Raw genomic sequence first — 22,985 nt, forward strand, 5'->3', positions numbered from 1 at the left:
AATGGTGCGCCTGCGCGTAAGGGGCGTAAGGGAAATGAATGCAACATGATTATAGTAATCAGTCATTAGCGAACGTTGTAGTTCATTATTAATAATTATGTATAACAGGATATTGTAAAAATTAAGTCACAAAATTTTTATTAAAACGTTTCTTACATACCATTATATATGCCGGGCCGCAAAAATACTTGTGGGTTGCATTCGGCCCCATGGGCTGCAAGTGTGACATGCTTGTGCTAGAAGGTAGAACCTTGAGCTGGTAGAGTTGCCCCAAGGGCAGGCCTGGAAGAGAAAGGGAAGGAACTGCCTTTCCCACCAAAGATGTTCAGTTAACTCAAGCAACAGTACCTAACATCATATCCCTAACAACCTATCTCTCACGCCCTACTAGAAGCCCCTTCTAGAATTAGAAGTTAAACAGTTGGTTTCTCAAGCGAAGTCGGGCAAGTAAATGAAAGAGCACTGCCTTCGTCTGTTTGAGCTGCTGTAACAAAATACTATAGACTGAGTGGTTCATAAGCAGCAGAAATTAGAGCTCACCGTTCTGGATGCTGGAAGTCCGAGATCAGGGCACCTGCAGATTCAGTGTCTGGCGAGAACCTTCTTCTGGTTCATAGAGGGCTGTCTTCTCGCTGTGACGGAAGGGGTGAGGGAACTCGCTGGGGGTATCTTTTGTAAGGGCACTGACCCGGTTACCAAGCCCTCAAGACCTAGTCTCCTCCCAAAGGCCCCCACTTCCAGATACCATCACATTGGGGGTTAGGTTTCAACCTAAGAATTCGGGGGAGGGGGACACAGATATTCAGCTTCTAGCAAATACTTTAAGATTACCCCCCCCCCCCGCACCCCCCCCCCCCCTGTGATTTACATGAATAACAATATTCCCAGGCATTTCTTCCCACAGTATTACAGGTGAAGCTTGGCTTCAGTCATCCGTTCCCTGTTAACATCATCTGCTAGGCTCTGCCAACAGATGTTTACAAAAAGCAAATGGTACATGTCACACCCGAGAAGGCTCACATTCCTCAGGCATGTTCAGATACTCATTTTAATCAGGCAAATTGGTAATTATATTTCCTTGACACACATCCTCATTAAGACCACTTTCTCTTAGCAAATCACTGTCTTTCTTCTGAAAAGTTTATGACATCTGTTTTGAAGAAATTCTCAAAGAGAGAAATATCAAGATAAAATATGTTTTAAAAATTACCTATATTTGTTTTCCAGTCCTACCCTGGTTTCCCAGTTCACTTTACCACCAGAATATTTCCTCCCATTTAGAGAACAGAGTTTTCTTAAAAGGTTAGTTACTTTCCTGGACATTTGCAACCTCAGCAGCTGATTTGGAGGAACTGAATCATATTTAATCCTGAATATTTCTTGGTCCCCTCGGAAACCCTCTCACATGCAAAGAATAGAGTCTCTGTTAAAAACAAACAAACTTCATCTCTTTCCTGTTTCACCTAAGAACTTTTCTCGAAATAGACCTGTTTATGCAAGTCTGAATGGGGTTGAAAATACTGTGGTGTTTGCCCTAGCTGGTTTGGCTCAGTGGATAGAGCATTGGCCTGCAGACTGAAGGGTCCCGGGTTCGATTCCAGTCAAGGGCACATGACCAGGTTTCAGGCTCTGTCCCCGGTGGGGGATGTGCAGGAGGCAGCCGATCAATGATTTTCTCTCATCATTGATTTCCCTCTCCTTTCCTCTCTGAAATCAATAAAAAAATATATTTAAAGCAAAGAAAATACTGTGGTTTTAAAAATTCTAACATATTAATGTCTGCCTTTTTTATTATAATCAGCCAAATGGGCGTGACGAGTGGAATCTCCTTGTGATTTTGATTTGCATTTTCCTATTGGCTAATGATTTGAACATCTTTTCTTTTTTTTTTTTTTTTTTTTTTTTTTTTAAATTAAATCTTTATTGTTCAGATTATTACATTTGTTCCTCTTTTTTCCCCCCATAACTCCCCTCCTTCCAGCTCCCACCCCACCCTCCACCCTCACTCCCCACCCACTGTGTTCATCCATAGGTGCATGATTTTTGTCCAGTCACTTCCCGCATCTCCCACACCCCTTTTCCCCCAAGAATAGTCAGTCTATTCCCTTTCTATGTCCCTGATTCTATTATAATCACCAGTTCATTCTGTACATCAGGTTATTTATTCACTTGATTCTTAGATTCATTTGTTGATAGATGCATGTTTGTTGTTCATAATTTGTATCTTTACCTTTTTCTTCTTCTTCCTCTTCTTAAAGGATACCTTTCAGCATTTCGTATAATACTGGTTTGGCGGTGATGAACTCCTTTAGCTTTTCCTTATCTGTGAAGCTCTTTATCTGACCTTCAATTCTGAATGATAGCTTTGCTGGATAAAGTAATCTTGGTTGTAGGTTCTTGGTATTCAGCACTTTGAATATTTCTTGCCATTCCCTTCTGGCCTGCAAAGTTTCTGTTGAGAAATCAGCTGACAGTCGTATGGGTATTCCCTTGTAGGTAATTGAGCCTCTTTCTCTTGCTGCTTTTAAGATTTTCTCTTTGTCTTTTGCTCTTGGCATTTTAATGATGATGTGTCTTGGTGTGGTCCTCTTTGGATTCCTTTTGTTTGGGGTTCTCTGCGCTTCTTGGACCTGTAAGTCCATTTCTTTCACCAGGTGGGGGAAGTTTTCTGCCATTATTTCTTGAAATAGGTTTTCAATATCTTGCTGTCTCTCATCTTCTGGCACTCCAATGACTCTGATATTAGACCGCTTAAAGCTGTCCCAGAGGCTCCTTACACTATCTTCACACTTTCGGATTCTTTTTTCATTTTGCTTTTCCAATTGGGTGTTTTTTGTCGAATCTTTGGTTTGATTATTGTACTCCTCTGGTCTGCTATTGGGTATAATATTCTTTATTTCAGTCCGTGTATGCTTACTTTCTAATTTCTTTATCGTAGCATCGAGGGTCTCATTAGTTTTCGTGAGGCTCTGCACAAATTTATGGCAAGCCCTCAAAATTGCGATTCTTAGCTCCATATCCTCCATTTCTGTCATGTTTCTTTGTCTCCGCATCTTTTATGCTTTCTTGGTGCACCCCCTTGTGGTCTCTGTGCGCAGTCTTGTTCTAGCCAAGCCTTAATTGTTGTAGTTAACACTAGAGGGGTTTGACCACCAGGCCGGCTGGCTGTGGAAATCAGCTGTATGGAAAACGTCTGCCTTCTGGGGAGGCGCTAATCCAGCCTTTGCCTGAGGCGATCGGCAAATGGCTGTGCGCAGGTTTTGGGCGGGGCGGGCTCAACAGGGCGGGCGGAGGGAGCAGTTATGGCCACGCTCAGTCCCGTTCCCAGAGGCTCTGCTTCTCAGAACCCCGGCAGCCGCTGCAAACCTCGGAGAGAAAGCTGCCCTCAGGTCCCAACTGATGCCGGATAATCCCGCTTCTCCCGTTTGAGTCTGGGTCCCTAGAGACTCGCCCGGATCTGGAGCCCAGAGTCTGAGACTCACTCCCGGCAGAAAACGACAACCGCGCCCTCAGCCACCAGCCCGCTTTCGCGCGCACCTCGGTACCTTTGTATTTTCCACACTGCGCCGCCTCTGAGCCTCGATTTGCTGTTCTCTTTCCTTCTAGTTGTAGAGTCTCTCTTCAGCCAGCCTTCCTGTGGTTCTGGGTGATGTCCGTTCAGTCTTTTAGTTGTATTTTTGAAATGGTTGTTTGCGGCAGCGGTCTCCGGTGTTTACCTACGCCGCCATCTTGGTCTCTCCTTGAACATCTTTTCATGTGCAGAACTGTCTATTCAGATCCTTTGGCCAGTTTTTAGTAAGGTTATTTGTGTTTTTATTATTGAGTTGTAAGAGCTCTTTTTTTTAAAAAAAATATATTTTATTGATTTTTTACAGAGAAGAAGGGAGAGGATAGAAAGTTAGAAACATCGATGAGAGAGATCGATCAGCTGCCTCCTGCACGCCCCCCAGTGGGGATGTGCTGGCAACCAAGGTACATGCCCTTGACCGGAATCGAACCTGGGACCCTTGAGTCCGCAGGCCAACGCTCTATCCACTGAGCCAAACCGGTTCGGCAAGAGCTCTTTATATATTGTAGATGTAAGATCCTTATCAAGTATATGATTTGCAAATGTATCTCCTGCCATTCTTTGGATTGTCTTTGTGACAGAGATGACAGGAATGTTTTAGCAGCTGCCAAGAATTCTTAATCTTGGGGACTCTTCTGCTCTCCCTCTCAGGGCCTCAGCCACCAGAAACTCTTAGTGAGATTTCTGTCAGTGTGTCTGTAATGTAATTTTAGCTTTCTATCTTTTGGGGACTTTAGTTTGCTCTTCCCTGGTTTATGAATATAGGGACAAAGATTACATGGGGAAGTAGGGATTACAAATTTGGGGAAGTAAACTATACAGGCTGGGTTGGGACTGCATTGTTTGGGCAACAAGGTTAATGCTTCCATGATAATGGGCAGTGTTTGAATGAGAATGGACCACATTCCAAGGCTGACTCCCAGGTCTTGGGCGCATAGGACTCCCAGCCAGGTTGGTATGTCCTTTCTTTGACCAGAAAGGGCAATCATGGTTAGCAGAGCATGATTAATATTTCCCATAACCATAACTAGCCCCCAGTGTTCTGTTTTTGCCTGTAACACTGGGATGAACAGATCTGTAGAAGGTAGTACCCTCTAGCAGTGAAGGGGCATTCCTGTTTTTATAAAGGAAAATAAAATAAAATAGTACTTTCACATTAAAGCCATTGAAGGTTGCTGAGTTATCCCTGTTACAAAATTTGCCAAGAAAATGCCTTGGATAATAATAATTGGCTTTAAAAGAATAATAATAATAATTGCCTTTAAAATCTCAAAGTTGTTATAACAAAAGTAAAGGTTATATGATAAAGCTTTTTCAGAGTTTTCCAAAGTTTTTGGTAACTTAAAACTTTGGAGTTTCCTGGGTTAAATAGTAAAAAAATACGTATATTTTAAATACCTAGGTATTTTGAAATAACAGGCTACTGAAACTGATGGGGAAAATAAGACATTGGGGGGGGGGAGGGGTTGCAATCTGAATCTGTGCCAGTAACCTAACGTACATTCTTGATGGCCTATGATTAAGTCACTGCCCCTTTCTCCACAGTCTGGTCTAGCAAGACCTGTTTTCCTAATTCCTCCCAATTTACAAAGGGGCCATAAACAAAGAATTAGCTACAGGGGAGGTCACTGACACCACCCAGACCAGGCATTTAGATGCAATCTAACTTCCTCCTTCTAACTGACTCGGGAGGGGATGTGGAAGCCCACCACAAAAGCCCAGTAGTTAGGAAACAGATAGGAAACAAAGAAACCAAATGGTATAAAGAGAAAGCTTCCTCCATATTGGCTTACTCAGGATTTGGAGAACTGACCCCCTGAATCCATGTAAAACACCTAATAAAGGGGTAATATGCAAATTGACCGTCGTGCCATAACCAAGATGGCTGTGCTAGCGGAGACAGGGATTCCATAACACAAGATGGCTGTGCCCACAGCAGAGGCCGAGTTCCTGTAGCGAGCCTTAACGAGCAATCAGCAGGGACCTGAGGCTCTGTGGCACTGGGCCAGGGCAGGGGACCTCAGGCTGTGCCCCCGTCCCCGGCACCGGGCCAGGGGACCTGAGGCCACGCCCCATGCCCCGGCGCCAGGCTGTGGGATCTGAGGCCACGCCCCCCCGCCCCAGTGCCGGGCTGAGGGACCTCAGGCCATGCTCCCCACCTGCAGGGCTTGCCGGGGTACCTCAGGCCGTGCCCCCTGGCCCAGGCCAGGGGACCTTAAGGCATGCTCCCCGGCCCATGCCTCCCACTTGGCGGGGCTTGATGGGGGTGGGGCTGGTTGGGTCTGGATCTAGCCCAATGGGGGTGGGGCCGGCTGGGTCTGGGTCTCGTGCGATTTTGAGGTACACGTGGGTGGGCGGAGACTTGACTCTGGTTCCCGTGGCGTGGCCTAGACTCTGACAGGAGGAGGATTTTCATATACATTTTACTAATTTTCTTTCATCTCTGACACTTCTATTATAGAGAAAAGGCAAAAAGCAATATTAAAATATTTCCTCTAATTAATTCCCTTTTAATGTGCACAAATTTTGTGCACTGGGTCACTAGTCTGAAAATAAATGGGTTTATCCTGGACCTCCAAGTACTCCTGTGTATTTTTGAGTCGCCTGGTGAATTCTGTAACAAAACAATCAGAGTTTGCTTTGTATGGAGAATCTAGAGGATAGATTTGAATCTATTTGGATATGTCTTGTATTTTATTTGAAAAATATCCTTAAAAATGTGAATGTATTATTAATCTGAGAAATGCTAAGTACTTAATTTAACACCTAAAATTTAAGGTCTAAGAGTTAAAAATTCTAGCTAATTGGAAAGAAATTATATGGTTTTGGTAATAGAAGGCATGAAGTATGGAGATGCATTATTGAAATAATTAGGAAATTAAGTTGTTCTAAAGCTAAATGAATAAAAGATTTGTGAACATTATTAGAAGGATTGTGAAGAGAAATCTTAAGAGGAAATTATAGGTAGGTGAATCTAATGTAGGCTAATACAGAATGTGTTTAGACCTTTTCCAGGGAAAAAGTTTTATGTAAAAAGTAAAAAGATTTTTTCTGTATTTGCCTAGGAAGCAAAAGTTCTAGAAATTAATGGAATAATTATATATTGTGATATTTTAACCAGGTACTTAATTACTTTAAAAAAGGTGATTTTAATGGTGGGAACTGAAGATATACTAGCCTATGTTTGTGTTTAATACCCTCTTGTCACTTTGAATAATAGATGATCTTTTGGTAGGATGGGTTTGACAGCCTTCCTAGGGTTTGAATTTTAAGAAATTTTTTTTTTTACCTAGAGTTCGCTTTAGGTCATTCCAATAGGCCCTGTAATGCCTCAAGGATTTGTTTTCTCTTTATGAAGGAAAATTTTATACTGAAGGTACATATGAACCTTTGCCAATAAAGAAACATTATATTTCAGTAGGGAATTATTAGAACTGAAATGTTTTTTCCTTCTACCAGACCATTTGTTGTGATTCTTGCTCTTCTAATTTTGCTCAATAATACTAAATATTATAACACAGTTTGTCTCCGCCAGGTTACAAGCCCACCTCCTTCCATGCCTAGGTCTCATCACCCCTCTGACAGAGAGCAAGGATCTCTTGACTCTGAGAGAAACCTTCGCTCCTCCTCAGTGTTAGGGTCCGGAAGGAGGAACGCATGAGGCCATTTTGGGCTTTTTCTGGGCTGAGAATTCTCTGTGCAGGTCCTGATTCTGGAAAACTCCAGAGGGGAGAGATAATGGTCTTAGCAAGTGGAATGTGGTCTTAGCAGTGTTAGGGTCACCGAAGGAGGGATCAGGAGGCCAAATTGGTAAGTGTTAGAAATAAGGCGAGCCCCCCAAGTCAGGGGTCCTGGTAGAACAAAACATACTCGGGAGCCAGGCAGCAAGGCCATCATCTTTACTTCTATGTAGAAGGGTGCGCACACATGGTCTGGAAGCGGCTCACCGAGCAGGTGGTCTGCTCAGGATTTATAATACCTGGCGCAGGTGACCTGTCCCTTGCTCTTGATTGGAGCTCAGGCACACAGTCTTTCCTGATTGGCTGATTCAAAGGGAGGGGTTGGCCTTTGCTGTTTCAAGATGGCAGCCCCCAGGGGAGCTGCCAGCCATGCAGCCAAGTGGTGGCTGCCAAGTCACGCAGCCCAAAATGGCGGCTGTCCAAACCAGTGGTGGCGAACCTTTTGAGCTCGGCATGTCAGCATTTTGAAAAACCCAAACTTAACTCTGGTGTCGTGTCACATACAGAAATTTTTTGATATTTGCAACCATAGTAAAACAAAGACTTATATTTTTGATATTTATTTTATATATTTAAATGCCATTTAACAAAGAAAAATCAACCAAAAAAATGAGTGCGTGTGTCACCTCTGACACGCGTGTCATAGGTTCGCCATCACTGGTCTAAACTGTTCTTTGACAGAAAAGATGACTTGTTTATTCTCACATAAGGGATTATAAATTTTTTAAAGGACTCTAGGCGAGCTTTTTCTGGGCGGAGAATTCTCTGTGCAGGTCCGGATTCTGGGAAAGTCCGGAGGGGAGAGGTAATGGTCTACGCAAGTGGAATGCCCATTGTGAAGTAGCCTAAAGGTCAGTTCCCAGGGGAGTGGGTATCGATTCAATTATTTGATCAGACCTAACATTCAGTATGGAAGCAGTAATTTTTGCCGACACCCCCTTTCCCTGAAAGAATGCAGAGCCAAGATCCTTGAGGGGATGTGTTAGGCAGTTAGACAGACATGAGCAGAACAAGGACGATGGGCCAATGGAGGAGAAATGGGTGGGCCATCCCTGAGATGTGCTTCTTACCACCCCATCTGCTCTGAAGCCAGCAGTGAAGGAACCTGTGTAGAGTCTCCTCCCTTCCTCTAAGAAAGCCAACAGGTCTTAGAACACTAATGAAGATAGAATCAGTGTAAGACAAAGAGTGGGTAATTTGTAAGAAACATGCCTGATTTATCTTCATAGAAATGAAACAGCGTGTGCACACCAGGCGGCTTTTAATCACCTTTATTTATTTTTTGTTTGTTTGTTTTTGTTAATCCTCACCCGAGGATATTTTTCCATTGATTTTTAGAGAGAATGGAAGAGAGGAAAAGACAGAGGGAAACATTGATGTGAGAGAAACACATCGATTGGTTGCCTCCTGCAGGAGCCCTGACCAGGGCCCGGGCCTGGGAGGAGCCTGCAACCAAGGTACATGCCCTTGACCGGAATCAAACCCAGGGCCCTTTGGTCAGCAGGCTGATGCTCTATCCACTGAGCCAAACCAGCCAGGGCACCAGGAGGCTATTGAATTTCCCCAGAGCAAACAGGATGTGGGGGTGGGGAGAGAGGATGAGAGCTGTGCATGTGGCTGATAGTACATGTCCTAGGAATATTCCCCTAGACCAGCGGTTCTCAACCTGTGGGTCGCGACCCCTTTCGCGGTCAAACGACCCTTTCACAGGGGTCGCCTAGGGCCATCCTGCATATCAGATGTTTACATTACGATTCATAACAGTAGCAACATTACAGTTATGAAGTAGCAACGAAAATAATGTTATGGTTGGGTCACAACATGAGGAACTGTATTTAAAGGGCCAGAAGGTTGAGAACCACTGCCCTAGACAAAGGAAGGTGGAGACTAGAAAAGGCCCCAGCCCATTTTTAAAAATAACCCAATAATGGGAGACAGCAAGACCTAGGCAACCTATTAGGAAATAGTGACCAAATAGTACTCAGCCCATGAGGAACTAGAGGAGCGTCTAAATAAATAGGCTATGTTCCTTCCCACGTGTGATCCTATACCATGCCCCTCCCTCCCCTTTCACCATGCTTCTGTTTCCTAGTCCGTCATCTGAAATTTGGACAGGTGAGCCATTTCTCACAATAACATTTGCAGCTCCAAAGTTTTTAATGCCGATGAAGTCCATATTATCCTTTTTTTCTTGTATCACTTGTACTGTTATGTCACATGTAAGACATTTTTGCCTAACTCCAAATCATGCTCCTGTGTTTTCTTAAGAGTATTGTAGTTTACGCTCTTCCATTTCGGCCTAGGTCCATAGTGAGTTAACTTTTATGTAAGGTAGTTTTTTAAAACTACAATAGACGTCTGGTATTTAGCCAGTGAGTAGACAAACTTAGTTCAAGAGGGCAATCATAAAAATCCCACACGTTCTTTTAACATTTCATTTTAATGTAAACTATAAATGTACATTCATTTACCGATCTTTGAGGTGGAGCCAAGGATGTGCCTTGGAGTGTGGGTTTGTAGATGGGGCTGCCACGTAGCCTTTCTCGCATAAACACCCACAAGGAATCTTTTCCCGTTTGGGTTCTTTCCAGTGGAGTAGTCAGTTAAAAACCACTCGGAGAGCACGCTGAGTGAAGAATGCTTCTAGGTTTATACTTTCTTTTTCAAACCTTTTAGACTTGTCTGCCTAATACCTAATTCAATGGTATTTTATTTTCCCCAGCTTGCCTTTATTAAGTCTTCCCAAAGGACCCGTCTTGGTTTTATTAGACACAACCCTTTTCACATTCCTATTTCTCTGGTTTACATGTATAATTAAAGTACTGGCATAAACAGATTTGGGGACAACTCCTGGTGGACACTGAGCAAACTCCTCGAGGGGCAGGGGCAGAGGGGCATAGAGCATGGGAGGGCTCAGCGTGCCCTAGGGACTGTCTGTGCCGTTATAGAGGGCATGGGGAGTGTTGGTAAACCCTTCACATCAGTCTAGTGGTGGTGGCTCAGAGAGCATCTTCTTCACCGAGAGGGCTAAGTGACAACGTTTTATTTGTGCAATATATGATTTTTAACTTTGCCAAACCCTCCGATGAGGAAGGCGCAATAACCTGGTGCCAGACAGCTGGAGACTCCAGGAGCCCCAGAACTGCCGGCCACTCTCAGAACCAAGTCTGATGAGCAGTCAGACACTTGGGAAATATTTGTTGAGTGAACGAATGCCCGAACCCCCCAGGTAGCCTTGTTTGAAAGAAAAAGAAACCTAGTGCTAATGCCACAGGTCCTCATCTGTAAAATGAAGGCAGAGGGGTGGCTCGGTCTGTGTTAAGGTGCAGTCGTGTTGGTGTATGTGTTGACTTCATCTGCATGAGGGCACTGTGGCTCTTTGCTGATTTCAGGTTTCAGACTGATAAGTGGAGGACCAGGAAGAGAATGCAGCAGCTCTTCTGGCTCCCAGCCTTTGGCTTTGCCACCAGAACACACTGGAACAGAACAGAGCTCTTTATGTTCCTTCTCCTCCTCAACCTGCACCTTCCCAGTGTTCCCCCAGTTCACCTGTTCCACCAGAAGCCTTGGAGTTATTCCTGACCTCAGCTTCTCTCCTCCTCCCCATGTCCCAGCCCTCCACAGTCCTGTCTGTTCAACCTCCAGAGCTCCCCTGGGTTTTGTCCACCTTCTTCTCAGCTCCAACTACCCCATCTCTCACCTGGACAATTCGGTCAGCCATTGGTGTCCACACTTTCCCCTCCAATCCATTCCCTGTGCAGCATTCAGAGTCATCTCTTTGAAACAAAAAGTGGGTCCATCACCCCTTTACATGGCTTTTCTCTGACCCTCTCTTTTTCTCTCTGTGCTTTCTCATTCTTCAGGTCACAGTTTAAAAGAAACCTGTGCTGATTCTCCCATTCTAAATGAGGTCCCCTGTCATTCACCATCACTCGTTCTTTCCCTTATAGTTGTGTATTTATTCCAGTGACTTTGATGTCTTTTCTTGCCTCTAGACCAGCGGTTCTCAACCTGTGGGTCTCGACCCCTTTGGGGGTCGAACGACCCTTTCACAGGGGTTGCCTAAGACCATCAGAAAACACATATATAATTACATATTGTTTTGTGATTAATCACTATGCTTTAATTATGTTCAATTTGTAACAATGAAAATACATCCTGCATATTAGATATTTACATTACGATTCATAACAGTAGCAAAATTACAGTTATGAAGTAGCAATGAAAATAATTTTATGGTTGGGGGGGTCACCACAACATGAGGAACTGTATGAAAGGGTCGCGGCATTAGGAAGGTTGAGAACCACTGCTCTAGACTATAAATTCCTGGAGGGCAGGAAGCCTGGACTAGGACAGTGTTAGCAGTAGGGTACACTCAGTGGCCATTTGTTATATGAATAAACAAATGAGTATGAAAGAGTGAATACACTACCTCTGGATCACATGTGTATATCCACCTAACCCATTGCTTGTACACACCATGTATTCTTTGGACAAAACAAAACAGAAACCAGGATATTGAACCAATCAATAGGACCCTTGCAAACCACCCTGGGGCTCTGCAGTTGGTGAATTATTCAAAGACATCACCTGAAGGATGTTCTTGTAATCAGGGGTGTGCCCTCCCGCAGAGCTGCATGTGACCCAAGGAAGAATTGTCTTCCCTTAAGTCCAGGGCCTCTGCTTGCCCAGCCTTGTGCCTGCAGGGCTGCCTCTGCCCAGGGAGAGTGCCTTCTTCCAATTCTCCCCGATGCACCACCTGGGCTAGCAGCTTGGGGAACGTGGGGAATGGTGGGAAAAAGTCATAGCTACTAACATCCACCCACGTCAGGCAAACCCAAGTGGAGATCTGCTTCTGAAAAGTGAGAGAGGTTCGGGAAATGCCTTTTCTTCCCGGGTTAGCCATTGTCTAGATCAGCTTTGGCCAAAGCCAGTGATGCCGAAAGCCTCCTGGCCAAGTTGTCCTGGCCCATCTGCTTTCTTACATCTCTGAAGGGCTGCAGATAAGATTTTGGCAGGCCCTTCCTTCCCAAATGGCAAGTGTGGCAGCCAAGCCATGACTCAGAAGCTTTTGTGTATCTGAGAGACTACCTTTTGGATGCATTTAGGCGAAGAGAAGAGTAGTTGAGTAAATTCACTTAGTACTTAGGAAATATGATTTGGAGACTCTAAGGATATTGGTGTTATAGTTAGTTATTTTTAAGGAGAAGGGGGTCCTGAATGATAATTGTTTTCTTTAACAGCTTCACATACCATACAGTTTGCCCTTTTAAAGCAAACCATTCAATGGCTTTTATTCTGTTCACAGAGTTGTGCAACCCAGTCAGTATTAGAACATTTTCACCACTCCAGAGGAACTCCACACCACTTAGTGGTCACCCCCTCCCTCCCTCCCAGCCCAGGCAACCACAATTGAAAGACACTCCTAACTGTTGCATTGAGTTCTGGCAGCTTTACAGTTGGGACATTTGGGTTGTCAAACCAGAAAGAGTCCCAAAGTGGTGAAGGATTGTTTTGTTATGTTTTTTGTTTTGTTTACCATTCCAATCAGATTAGTCCCCAGAGAAGATGAAGGATATTGCCGAAGACATTTAGGTAGTGATTCACTGTGCAGATTGCTACTGTGAGAAACTTCAGAAATTGCATTTTGTTGGCATTTGTTCTTTAGCTAGAAAGCCTGCAGGCTACCCATCTTTGCTGTTTTATAAGCAAAGCAATATCCACGATATGTGAAGGAAAAGATGTGAAGGCCAAAGCGTGTGTGTGTGTGTGTGTGTGTGTGTGTGTGTGTATGTGTGAGTGTATATACAGGGTGGGGCAAGAGTAGGTTTACAGTTCTTTGTATAGAATAGAATATAATAATAAATAATAATGCAAGAATAAATATTGTTTCACATACTCACAACTGTAAACCTACTTTTGCCTCATCCTGTATACTAAAGAAGTGGGTAAGGTTTGATAGCTCTTCTCTGCTCAGACAAGGGTAGGAGTTCCCATGAGTCATAGTCATGGAAACAGAAGCTCCCACTTGACTGCTTATCGTGTGCCAGGTCCAAATGCTTTACATGTATGAACTCATCAGTTCTTCACTTTATAGCTAAGGAGACTTACTGAGGCACAGAGAGGGTGAGGGAACTGCATCATGTCACTTAGTTGGTAAAGGATGGAAATGGGATTTGAACCTGGCACTCAAGCCTCAGAGTCTGGGCTACACTGGGACCAAGTTAGGGCTTCAGGAGATGGAGGCCCAAAGTGGCCCAGAGATGTTAAGCCCTTGCCCAAGCCCTCACGTCCTGGTATGATGTATCCCACCTCATGTTACCATTTGCCCCAGTCTCAGGGTCTGGGTACCTGCTACCATCTTCCTGAAGATTATCCCCACAGCTCCGCCAGCCTGGCTTTCTCATCCTTCAGATCTCAGCTCCCCTGTTTCCTAGCTGCCCCAGCCAACCAGAGCTCTCCCGCCCACCGGTCGCTCTGCCTGTGATCACCTGATTATTTCTGTGGTCACATGGAGCACTGGTGTGATTGTGTTAGTTATTGACCTGTTCATTGTCCATCTCCTCTCTATCCTGTAAGGTCTTAAGGAATAGGACCTGTGGCCTTGCTCACTGTTGAATGCCTAGTGACTAGTGTGGCCCCTGTCATATGGTGGGTACTCAGAACAAACTGCTGAATGGGGCAGGAGGCAGAGCTGCAAGGGAGAGAGACAGGCTTTGTGGCTGAGGTAGTGACTGAGCTGGGCTGGGAAGGACTGATGGAACCTCAGTGGGGAAAAGAGTCAGTAGAATGGAGAGCATCCCTGGAGGAAGGGGTGGGAAAGCATGGGTTGTGTTTGAGGAGCAGGTAAGGGTCCATTTGGAGGCATCTGTGCTGTCTTGTGCAGGCTTTCTCAACCTCAGCATTGACACTGGGCTGCATTGTGCTTTGTTGCGGGACTACCCTGTGTAGTGTGGGATGCTTAGCACCACCCCTGCCCTCTATCCATTGAATGCCAGAAGCTCCATCCCCCTCCCAATGTGACAGCCAAAAATGTCTTCAGACATCAGATGTCCCTTGGGGATCAAAATCATCCCTGGTTTAGAGCCACTGGACTAGTGGAAACAGTAATCTTTACAGCTGGGGAAGTTTGGGGCTATTGGGCTACGTTTGAGCCCCAATAGCCGTAATGAGTGAGGATCCCTTGCCACCCTCATTTATCCCTTCACCAAATGTTTACTGAATGGCTCCCACATGCCAGGGACGTTATACTAGAAAGCGAAAGCAAACTTGGGGCTTTTCTCATGAAGATTAGAGGGATGTGGCCCTTTAACAAGGGAGTTTGATGATATGGGTAAGGGTTTCAGGAAGAGTCACACTGGTTGTGATAGCCTGGGGGCACTGCATGGAGCTGTCCTGGTAGCCATAGGTGGGAGTGATTAACACCTGGCCAAAGGTGGTGCCGCTGCAAATGGGGAGGATGGATGAGTATGGGCGATGCTGTGGACAGGTTGCCTAAAGGTACACATGACCCTAACATCTATAGATTGATGGACTGGGACCATGGTGTCAAAGTCTGGGCTATCAGGAGAAGAAGCCAGTCTTGAAGGAAAGATGATAAATTTGCTTGTGGGAATGTTGACTTTAAAGTGCTGAATGGACAAATTGAGAGTTTGAACATGTCCAGAAGGAAAAAAAAACTGCATTCTACTCCACTTTCTTGTTAATTCTGTGGCTTCTAGTCAAATGGAGAAGTATGGCCCCTATAGTCCCAATTCATGTATTTTGAATCAGATAAGTTAACAGGAGCCAAAACATTGAATTTTGAAATATTCTTACAGTGCAATAATGTGGTATTGTAACAACAGCAACCTTGTTAACCAGACTGCCTGCTAATTAAACTTCCTAACAGTATCTTATTATTTTAAGTCTGTCTTCCAAAAGGCAAACTAGATGTAGAAAACGAGGCTTTTCTTTATAAATATTGAATTATCATTGTATTCACCTTGACGGATTTGAAGTTGCCTATAAAGTAAGGTTTAGCACATCATGAGAGCATAAATTATTACAGTATTAGGTATTAATGACAGGACTGACTCCCATCGGCCTTTTCCTAGTTGGATGATGAAAGCAGTGATTCATTTGCTTTGGGGAGTACATTTATTATAGTTAGTCTTTGATTAACTGGTAATAGCGAAAGGATCAATGAAATTTCTAATTCTTGGTATATATTAAAAAGTTAGCTTTCATTAACAGTTGACAAATATGCCCAAAAGGTATAATAAAAATGAGAGGAAATATATTGGTAGAGACAAATTTGAAAAAACATTTAGTTCATGATATTAAAAGTGCAAATGCAAAGAGTGATTACAATTTGATTATCTTTCAGACAGGATATTGGCACATAAATAGTCTCATAGGAAGGATTAATGATGAGGCATTGTGTGGATTTTTAAAGGTGTTTAAGATTTTTCTCTGTATGCAATTGCTTTGCACTTGATCATGCTTTAAGAAGACTCAGAAGCCTTTCCTATCCATAGTGTAATGCCACCCCAAATTCATTGTGTTTTTTTTTTTTTATCCCTTAATTTTGAACAGTGGTTACTATGACAATCTCTATCAGTCGGTGGCCAAATTTTGTTGTTCTCTATACGATGGATGAATCAAAGTTCTTTCTAAGACCAACTTTTTCTTTGAAAAATGAATTAATTTAAAATTTTGATTTAGGCTATGTTAACTGTTTGATCTAGGCAATGGTAACAATAAATTATGCTAATTTATGGTGGCAACTCAGAGCTTGTTTTTCTGGCTTGTCATTTGGACAGACTTCAGTATTCCTAGCTGGATAGTTCTCTGTAATTTCCCCTCTGTGGTCACCTGCCCCGAAGTTGGGGCTCTGGAGCATGCTAGGCCTGGTTCTGCCCCTTGTTGATCTCCATCAAGTTCTTTACTCTTGACCTTGCTTGGTTTCCTCTTCCACTTCACTGAGCAAAATGGAAGGGTTACCGTAGATAAATGGCTTGTCATTACAGATATCTACAGGGGTTCGGTGATGAATTGGGCCAGGTGTGGACTGTGGTGAATTTGAAAGCACATGCCTCTTTAAAGGGGCAGCCACTGCTCAGCCCCAGCCAGACATTGGCACACTCCTCTGGGGCCTGATATGGCCATTTTCCATGAGAAATCACAAGGCCAGGCGTATATGTGAAACTCATGATTAAAAATGTTGGCGACAACAGCCCGGCCAGTGTTGCTCAGTGGTTGAACATTAATCCATGAACCAAGAGTTTCCCGGTTCGATTCCCTATCAGAGCACATGCCCAGGTTGGAGGCTCGACCCCCAGTAGGGGGCGTGCAGGAGGCAGCCGATCAAATGTTTCTATCTCCCTTAAAAAAATCAAAAACATATTTTTTAAAAACCTTGGCAACAAATTTGAAATTTTATAAACCCTGTATGAGCCAAATAGAACACATCTGCTAGCCAGATCATATCCAAAGATTTGGAGTTTGTAATCTCTGGAGAAATCACCAGTTAGCATCCCACAGAAGATGAATGTGCCGGCCCCCAGCCTGTACTCCGCATCAGCCCTGTGCTGTTGGCAGGAACTGTGAGCATCACAGCGTACCAGGGAATTGTTCGGGGCCTTGCCAGCATTATCTTTGTGTCCAGTCTTCTTATTTACCAAAATGTTCCATTCAAAGGAAACTTTTTGGAGACAAAAGTGTCCTTGTGGAGGTAGACAACTTCCGGGCAGCTCAGGCAGGTTCCATCTTCTTTGTGGCCCTCTCCTCTTCAGACTGGCCTGGCTGCACTGAGATTCTAAACAGTGAAAGCTGCTGCTTATTAACTGTGTGACCTTGAACGTGAGCCATGACTAAGATCCCTAGCGGGGCCTCAGTATACCCCACTGGTTAAATGAGAGGGTTGGTTAAAGTAACTTTGGGAACCCTTCCATCACTGACAATTTCAAGTTCTTCATTGGGAAAAGGTAGGCTTCTGTAAGGTAAGCCTTTGGCCTTCCAGGATGGGCTGCCATAAACGGGCTCACTTAGCTCAGTAGTACAGTGGGGCCTTGACTTACAAGTGTCCAACTAACGAGTTTTTTGAGATACCAGCTGTCTCTCGGCCAATTTTTTTGCATTGAGTTGATAGAGTAATTTGAGTTAACGAGCTCCTTAACGAGCTCGGTCTCGGAACGAATTAAACTCGTAAGTCAAGGCCCCACTGTACAGGCAATTTAAAAGGTGATGATTAGATAGCAATGATTAATACTAAGAAATGTTTAGGACCAAATACCTGAGCTGGGCACAGGCAGGGACCTAAAAATGAGTAGGAACATATACAAAACAACACAAAACCGTAAAAACATTACCACTAACAACAAGAAGGAAATCCTTCAAGCCATTATTTCAATTTAGGGAAACAACAATCACTTTACTTCTGTGTCTTATGAACATGTTAAAGCAGTTCCTTAATTAATTGCAGGCCAGTGCTTCTCACATTTGGATTTGCATTCAATCACCTGGCTCTTGTTAAAATGCAGATTCTAACTCTGGGGTAGGCTTAAGATTCTGCCTTTACCACATACTTCCAGGTGGTGATGCTGCTGGTGGTTCCTTGGCCACACCTTGAGGACTGAGGTGTCGGCCCAGCCCCGCCCTCTGAGCCCCAGTGCAGCCTGCTTCACTGTCACACTGTCATCCTTGCTTTTTCTCTCCGCCTTAGCCTCCATTTCCAGGCATTTCATTTACTCTTTAACCAGACAGTCTGATACTTAAGTTGACTAGGAAAAAAAACAACACAACCCTCTCCCTGCTACTGGATCCTTAAGTGTCTTTTCTACTGTATCAGGGTGTATCAGGGTGCTTTAGGAAGGGACCTCAGCACATCCAAACTCCATGGCTTGAGCTGCCAGAACAGTGCTTCAGGGAGTCTAAAGAGAGCATCTGGGCTCCTCCCGGGACAGACGCTTGCCCTGCCCTGGAAGGGAAAGCATCGCAGCTCTCTCCCGGCTCTTGTAGATGTCAGCTAACTAATGCCTAAGCCCTGCTCTGCGGGTAACTCTGGACTTTGGTGAAATAATTTAATGCAAATGTTAATTTATTCTCATAATATAAAAATTTGCCCTTCTGAGGGGCTGGGGGAAGTATAGATGTATACCAAAGATTCTTCCTTTTAGAACTAAGGATTACAGGCCTCAAATATCTTTAATTCGGCCTTTATTAAAGTTAAGATGAGACCAAAGACCACCAGCTTCTGTAGCAGGAATCTTAAGAGAATCCAGGTACTTTTGAGAATGCAGAGTCCTGAGTCAACAAATTTCCTTTATTAAGTACATAAGGTAAATGGAATAGTGAAATGTGAGCTGTCACACATTTTAGATCAAATCTGTTTTGTACATTATCATCATAAAATTGAGATTCTATCTAAGATTTCACTAAGTAAACAAGTAATAATGAAATTTTTATTTTAATACCTTTTGAGACAATGACTATTGATTTTGGATTTTTTTCATCTACTGGCACACATAAGCTAATTACTAAAATTCTGTGGCACACCAAAAACTATGCTCTACTTTTTTGCTAATCTGATGAAAAAATAGGTATGATTTTGATTCATTCACACCAGACAGCTATTGTTATGTTGTGATTTTTTTATTTGACAGCCTAAGACTGAATACTCCTCCACTCTATGTATGTATATACCACATTTTCTTTATCCATTCATCTGCAGGCAGGACATTTAGGTTATTTCTGTATCTTGGTTTAGCCTACTTCTTGAAGGGACAGACATCCTATCACCGTATTCTGTTTATTAGAAAAAAGTCACCAGGTCCTCCTCACACTCAAGAGGAGGGGACTGCGCAAAGATGTATTGTGACACAGGGGTCTTTGGGGCCTTTGTGACACATAGTAAGGACTCAGTGAACAAGTTGAATCCATTATCTTGCAGAATCGCTCGCTGCCCTTAGCAGGGAGATGCATACACCAGGGTTTCGTCCAGTCTTTGTTCAGATTGAGCTCAGGTTGGCTGTGATTCACCAAGCAGCTAACACTCTGAGCTGTAGGTCAAGAACTGGTGGATTATCATGCATATACAATTTGTTCTATAAAGTATGTACAGATGTTATGTTTGTTTGCATGGCTGTCTTTAAGTTCTGATAAAGGAATTAAGAAGGAAGGGAAGCCTAAAGCCAGAGGTCCACTTTAAGATGATAGTAAGCTAAGTATGGTGGGTGGGAGGGTGGCCATGGGATTTTAAAAGGTTACATACAACTGGCTCCTTCTTGCTGTACAGATCTCAGCTTAAATGACACCATCTCAGAGTCCTTCCCTCTCCATCCAATTTAAATTAGCCTTCGCTTCCCTCTTCGTCCTCACATAGTCCTTGGTACCTTCTAGCTCAATTCTCTGCTTATGTCCTTGTCTATCTCCCCCATGAGAACTAAGCCCGGGAGAGCAGAGACCTCACCTGTCTTGGTCCATCCCTGTGTGGTCAGCACCCCTAATGGGGCCTGGGAAACTAGGCTCTAAGTAAGTGCTTACTGAGTAAACACATGAGTCGAACGTGGAGATGTGAGATTATTCCAAGGAGTTTTGGGAATTATAACATTTTCGTGACTTCTGAAAGAAATGCCACTTATTCGGTTAACATGGAAAATACATTAATTTATTTTTAAAAAGAAAACAGTTTTAAGATAGTGGGGTAGTTTTAGCCCTATCACTTATTGCTCCTGGGCCATTGGGCAAGGCAGGTCACTGCTTTGGGCTTCAGTTCCCTTGGAGGGTAAATACCAGGGCTGTAGATCAGGGGGCTTCAGACTGTGCCGTCCCCAGACCCCAGTTGACAGGGACAGCTCCGTGTTTACAGCATTGGTCTGCCACCTGAGGTTTTGGTTGAAGAAAGGATCCTGTGGCCAAAAAAAAAAAAGTTTGAAGTCCACAGGGCTTCCATGCCCATGAATGGTCATCCCAGCTCTGAAGAAGCAGGCACTGGCGTGGTTCTTTGGCAGAAAGGGGTAGATACCTGTGGCTGGTGAAGCTTTGGGCTAGCGGAACCAACAGGAAGGCAAGCCTGATCATTTCAGTGCATGTGACCTAGCTCCCTTTCCAAGAATCCCCTTTCTCTCTACCCCCGCCCCCCCCACCCCCCCCACCACCCCCACATCATCACACCTCACTTATGCCCACACCATGCTGCCTTTGAAATGTTAGCATCGATTTTTTTTTTTTCACATCGACTAACTCATTTCAACATTTCATTTCTGGCACAGCATATCCCACCAGATAGCCAGAACTTCTGAGCTCCAAGTTTTATAATTGAAATTCTGTCACATCCCCTGAAACAGTGCAAATTGTGCCATTAAGCCTGGCTAAAAGATTTGAGAGTACTTCACCTAGTCATTTAAATATAATACTTCTGGCAGCTTTCAGTTGGGTTTTTTAAATTCTAATTAAAAACCTATTATTGAACATTAATATCCTCTCTGTAGTGGGCTGTTGTGCCTCTGAGCTCCATTTTGGCCAGCTCGCTTTTAGACAAATAGCTTGTTGCATGGCCGTGGAGGCCCACGTGGTTTGTCCTGGCCTTTGGGAGACACCAGGTCCCAGGCATAATTAGTATAAATCGACATCCTCTAGACTATGACAGGAAAATGGTATGTTTGGACAGCAGCTTATTAAAATGACCTACTTAATTTAAGAAAAATATTGTATCTACTTACACAGTAACCTGGATGTTTTCCCTGGCAGCCTTAATCATATTTCTCCTCTTTCCTTTTATTTCTTAAAGAACAGGAAAAGGAATGGAAAGGCCCATTCTACTTCATCCAGGGTGCAGACCCACAATTTGGACTGATGAAGGCCTGGGTCACTGGGGACTGTGACAATGGTGGAGATGAGTGGGGGCAGGAGATTCGTCTAACTGAGCAAGCCATTCAGGCCATCAACAAGCTGAACCCCAAGCCCAGATTCTTTGTTCTGTGTGGGGACCTCATCCATGCCATGCCAGGTAAGATCCGAGTTGTCTCTGTGACCTTTTCTCCTTTACCTAGTTATTACTGCATTTGGTCAGAAAAAAAAATGATGCCTCTTAAAAGTTGTCTTTATTCGGTAATGGCTCATTTCTTCTCTTCATGATGGTTGCAGTATCATCAAACATCAGAAAAATGCACACTCATTTTATATTTAGAATTTGGTGAGATTAATCACAGTAATTAGGCAGAGCTGCAGTTCTGATGATCTGAGCTTAATATGAAAAATGGAGGAGATTCCCACGTGTCACCTTGCTTTATTTCCAGGGGACAAACTTGAACTGCTTCCAGATAACTATATCCGTAAATGTAATTGTCTCTTCTACCAATTTTATTTCTCCTGTATTTGCTAGTGCTTTTTTAGTTTCAAGTGACAGAAATCTAACTTAAACTGGATTAATTGTTTTTAATTAGTTGTTTTTAAGGTAACCTAATGGCACTGTAAATATCAGAGGTAGAGTTGGCTTTCAGGTATGGCTGGATCCAGAGACTCAGAGGTTGTTTTGGGACTTGGACTCTCCATTGCTCAGCCCTGCTTTCCTCTGGCTTGACTTCATTCTCATGTAGGCTCTCTCTAGTTAGTGATTCCTGGGGCTGTAGGTTTATATCCTTTTTACAGAAGCCACAACAGAAAGAAAGTACCTTATTCTTGGTGGTATAGTCAAAGCCGCAGACCAACACCCAACCAGCTCACGTGGCCCACTGAAGCCAGGGTGTGGGGTCCACTCCGCTGCAGCCACATGGTCTGAAGAACAGGATGGGTCCCCTAAGGAAGAGTATGTTGCATGGTCGAGGAGGCCCACGGGAATGTGAAAATAATAGATGCCTTCTAGAACTCACTTCCTTTTTTTCCTTCCCCTACCCTGATATCCTTCTCTGATAGCCCAATGAGCAAATATAAGCAAGTGGAAACTGCCCCTGCCCCTCAGGGAGGCAGAGCAGCCATCCATGGCCACTCTTACCTAGGTCCTGGTCTCTGCTTAGTGGAATAGCAATGACCAAGGACTACTGCAGAAAACACTGCAGTGGCTATAGGTGTTTGTTTTCATCTGAGGTTAACTTGTAAACCAAGACTCCTGCAATGATGTGTAACACCTTTAGAAGCCAAGGTTCCTTTGCAGTAAGCCAAAGTGCACTAATTTCTCCCCATCAAGGCTCACTTGTCTTCCATCCTACCTCTGCAAAACAATCCCAGAAGGAAGATAAACGAATGGAAAAGGGGCTGCCCAGAATTGCTCTCCCGGCAGTGTAATCAGCAGGGAGAACCCTCAGACCTTCCCGCACCTGTTTACTAGCATTTTACACAAACTCATCAATGTGCACATGCCCACGTCATCCACTCCCAGCAGGTAGAATCCAGTGATGTAATCTCCAGAGAAGTAGCCTGTCCTGTGATTGGGCCTCTACAAAGGTGGCCGGATGGAAAAGAGGGAGAAAGACCTGAACACTCGGACTCAGGTGGCTGGGACTTCAGCTCCACATCTGCTCCTGATGCACTGGGTTATCTTGGACACACTCCTTACCTTCTTAAGGCCTCAGTTTCTGAACCAAGAGCCATTGATGGCAGCAAGAATTTAAAACCTCAACAGTCTGGGGCTGTATAGCACAGTGGCAGATGACTGACTCTCTACTTCCAATCAGGTGCTGAATACCTTAGCAGCTTGG

General features: G+C 44.0%; 1 protein-coding gene across 1 annotated transcript in view; it reads left to right on the forward strand.

Annotated features, from left to right (window-relative positions):
- The window catches only part of CPPED1 (calcineurin like phosphoesterase domain containing 1), a 113,632-nt gene that overhangs the window by 6,262 nt on the left and 84,385 nt on the right, over positions 1-22,985 (forward strand). The window contains exon 2 of the mRNA XM_070412957.1: positions 21,080-21,298. Coding sequence (XP_070269058.1) covers positions 21,080-21,298 — 219 coding nt within the window. The remainder of the gene's footprint in view (positions 1-21,079; positions 21,299-22,985) is intronic.

Source organism: Myotis yumanensis, unplaced genomic scaffold (assembly GCF_028538775.1).
Source record: "Myotis yumanensis isolate MYYU_CA2020_CCGP unplaced genomic scaffold, mMyoYum1.0.hap1 SCAF_4, whole genome shotgun sequence".
In the NCBI taxonomy this organism is placed as follows: domain Eukaryota; kingdom Metazoa; phylum Chordata; class Mammalia; order Chiroptera; family Vespertilionidae; genus Myotis; species Myotis yumanensis.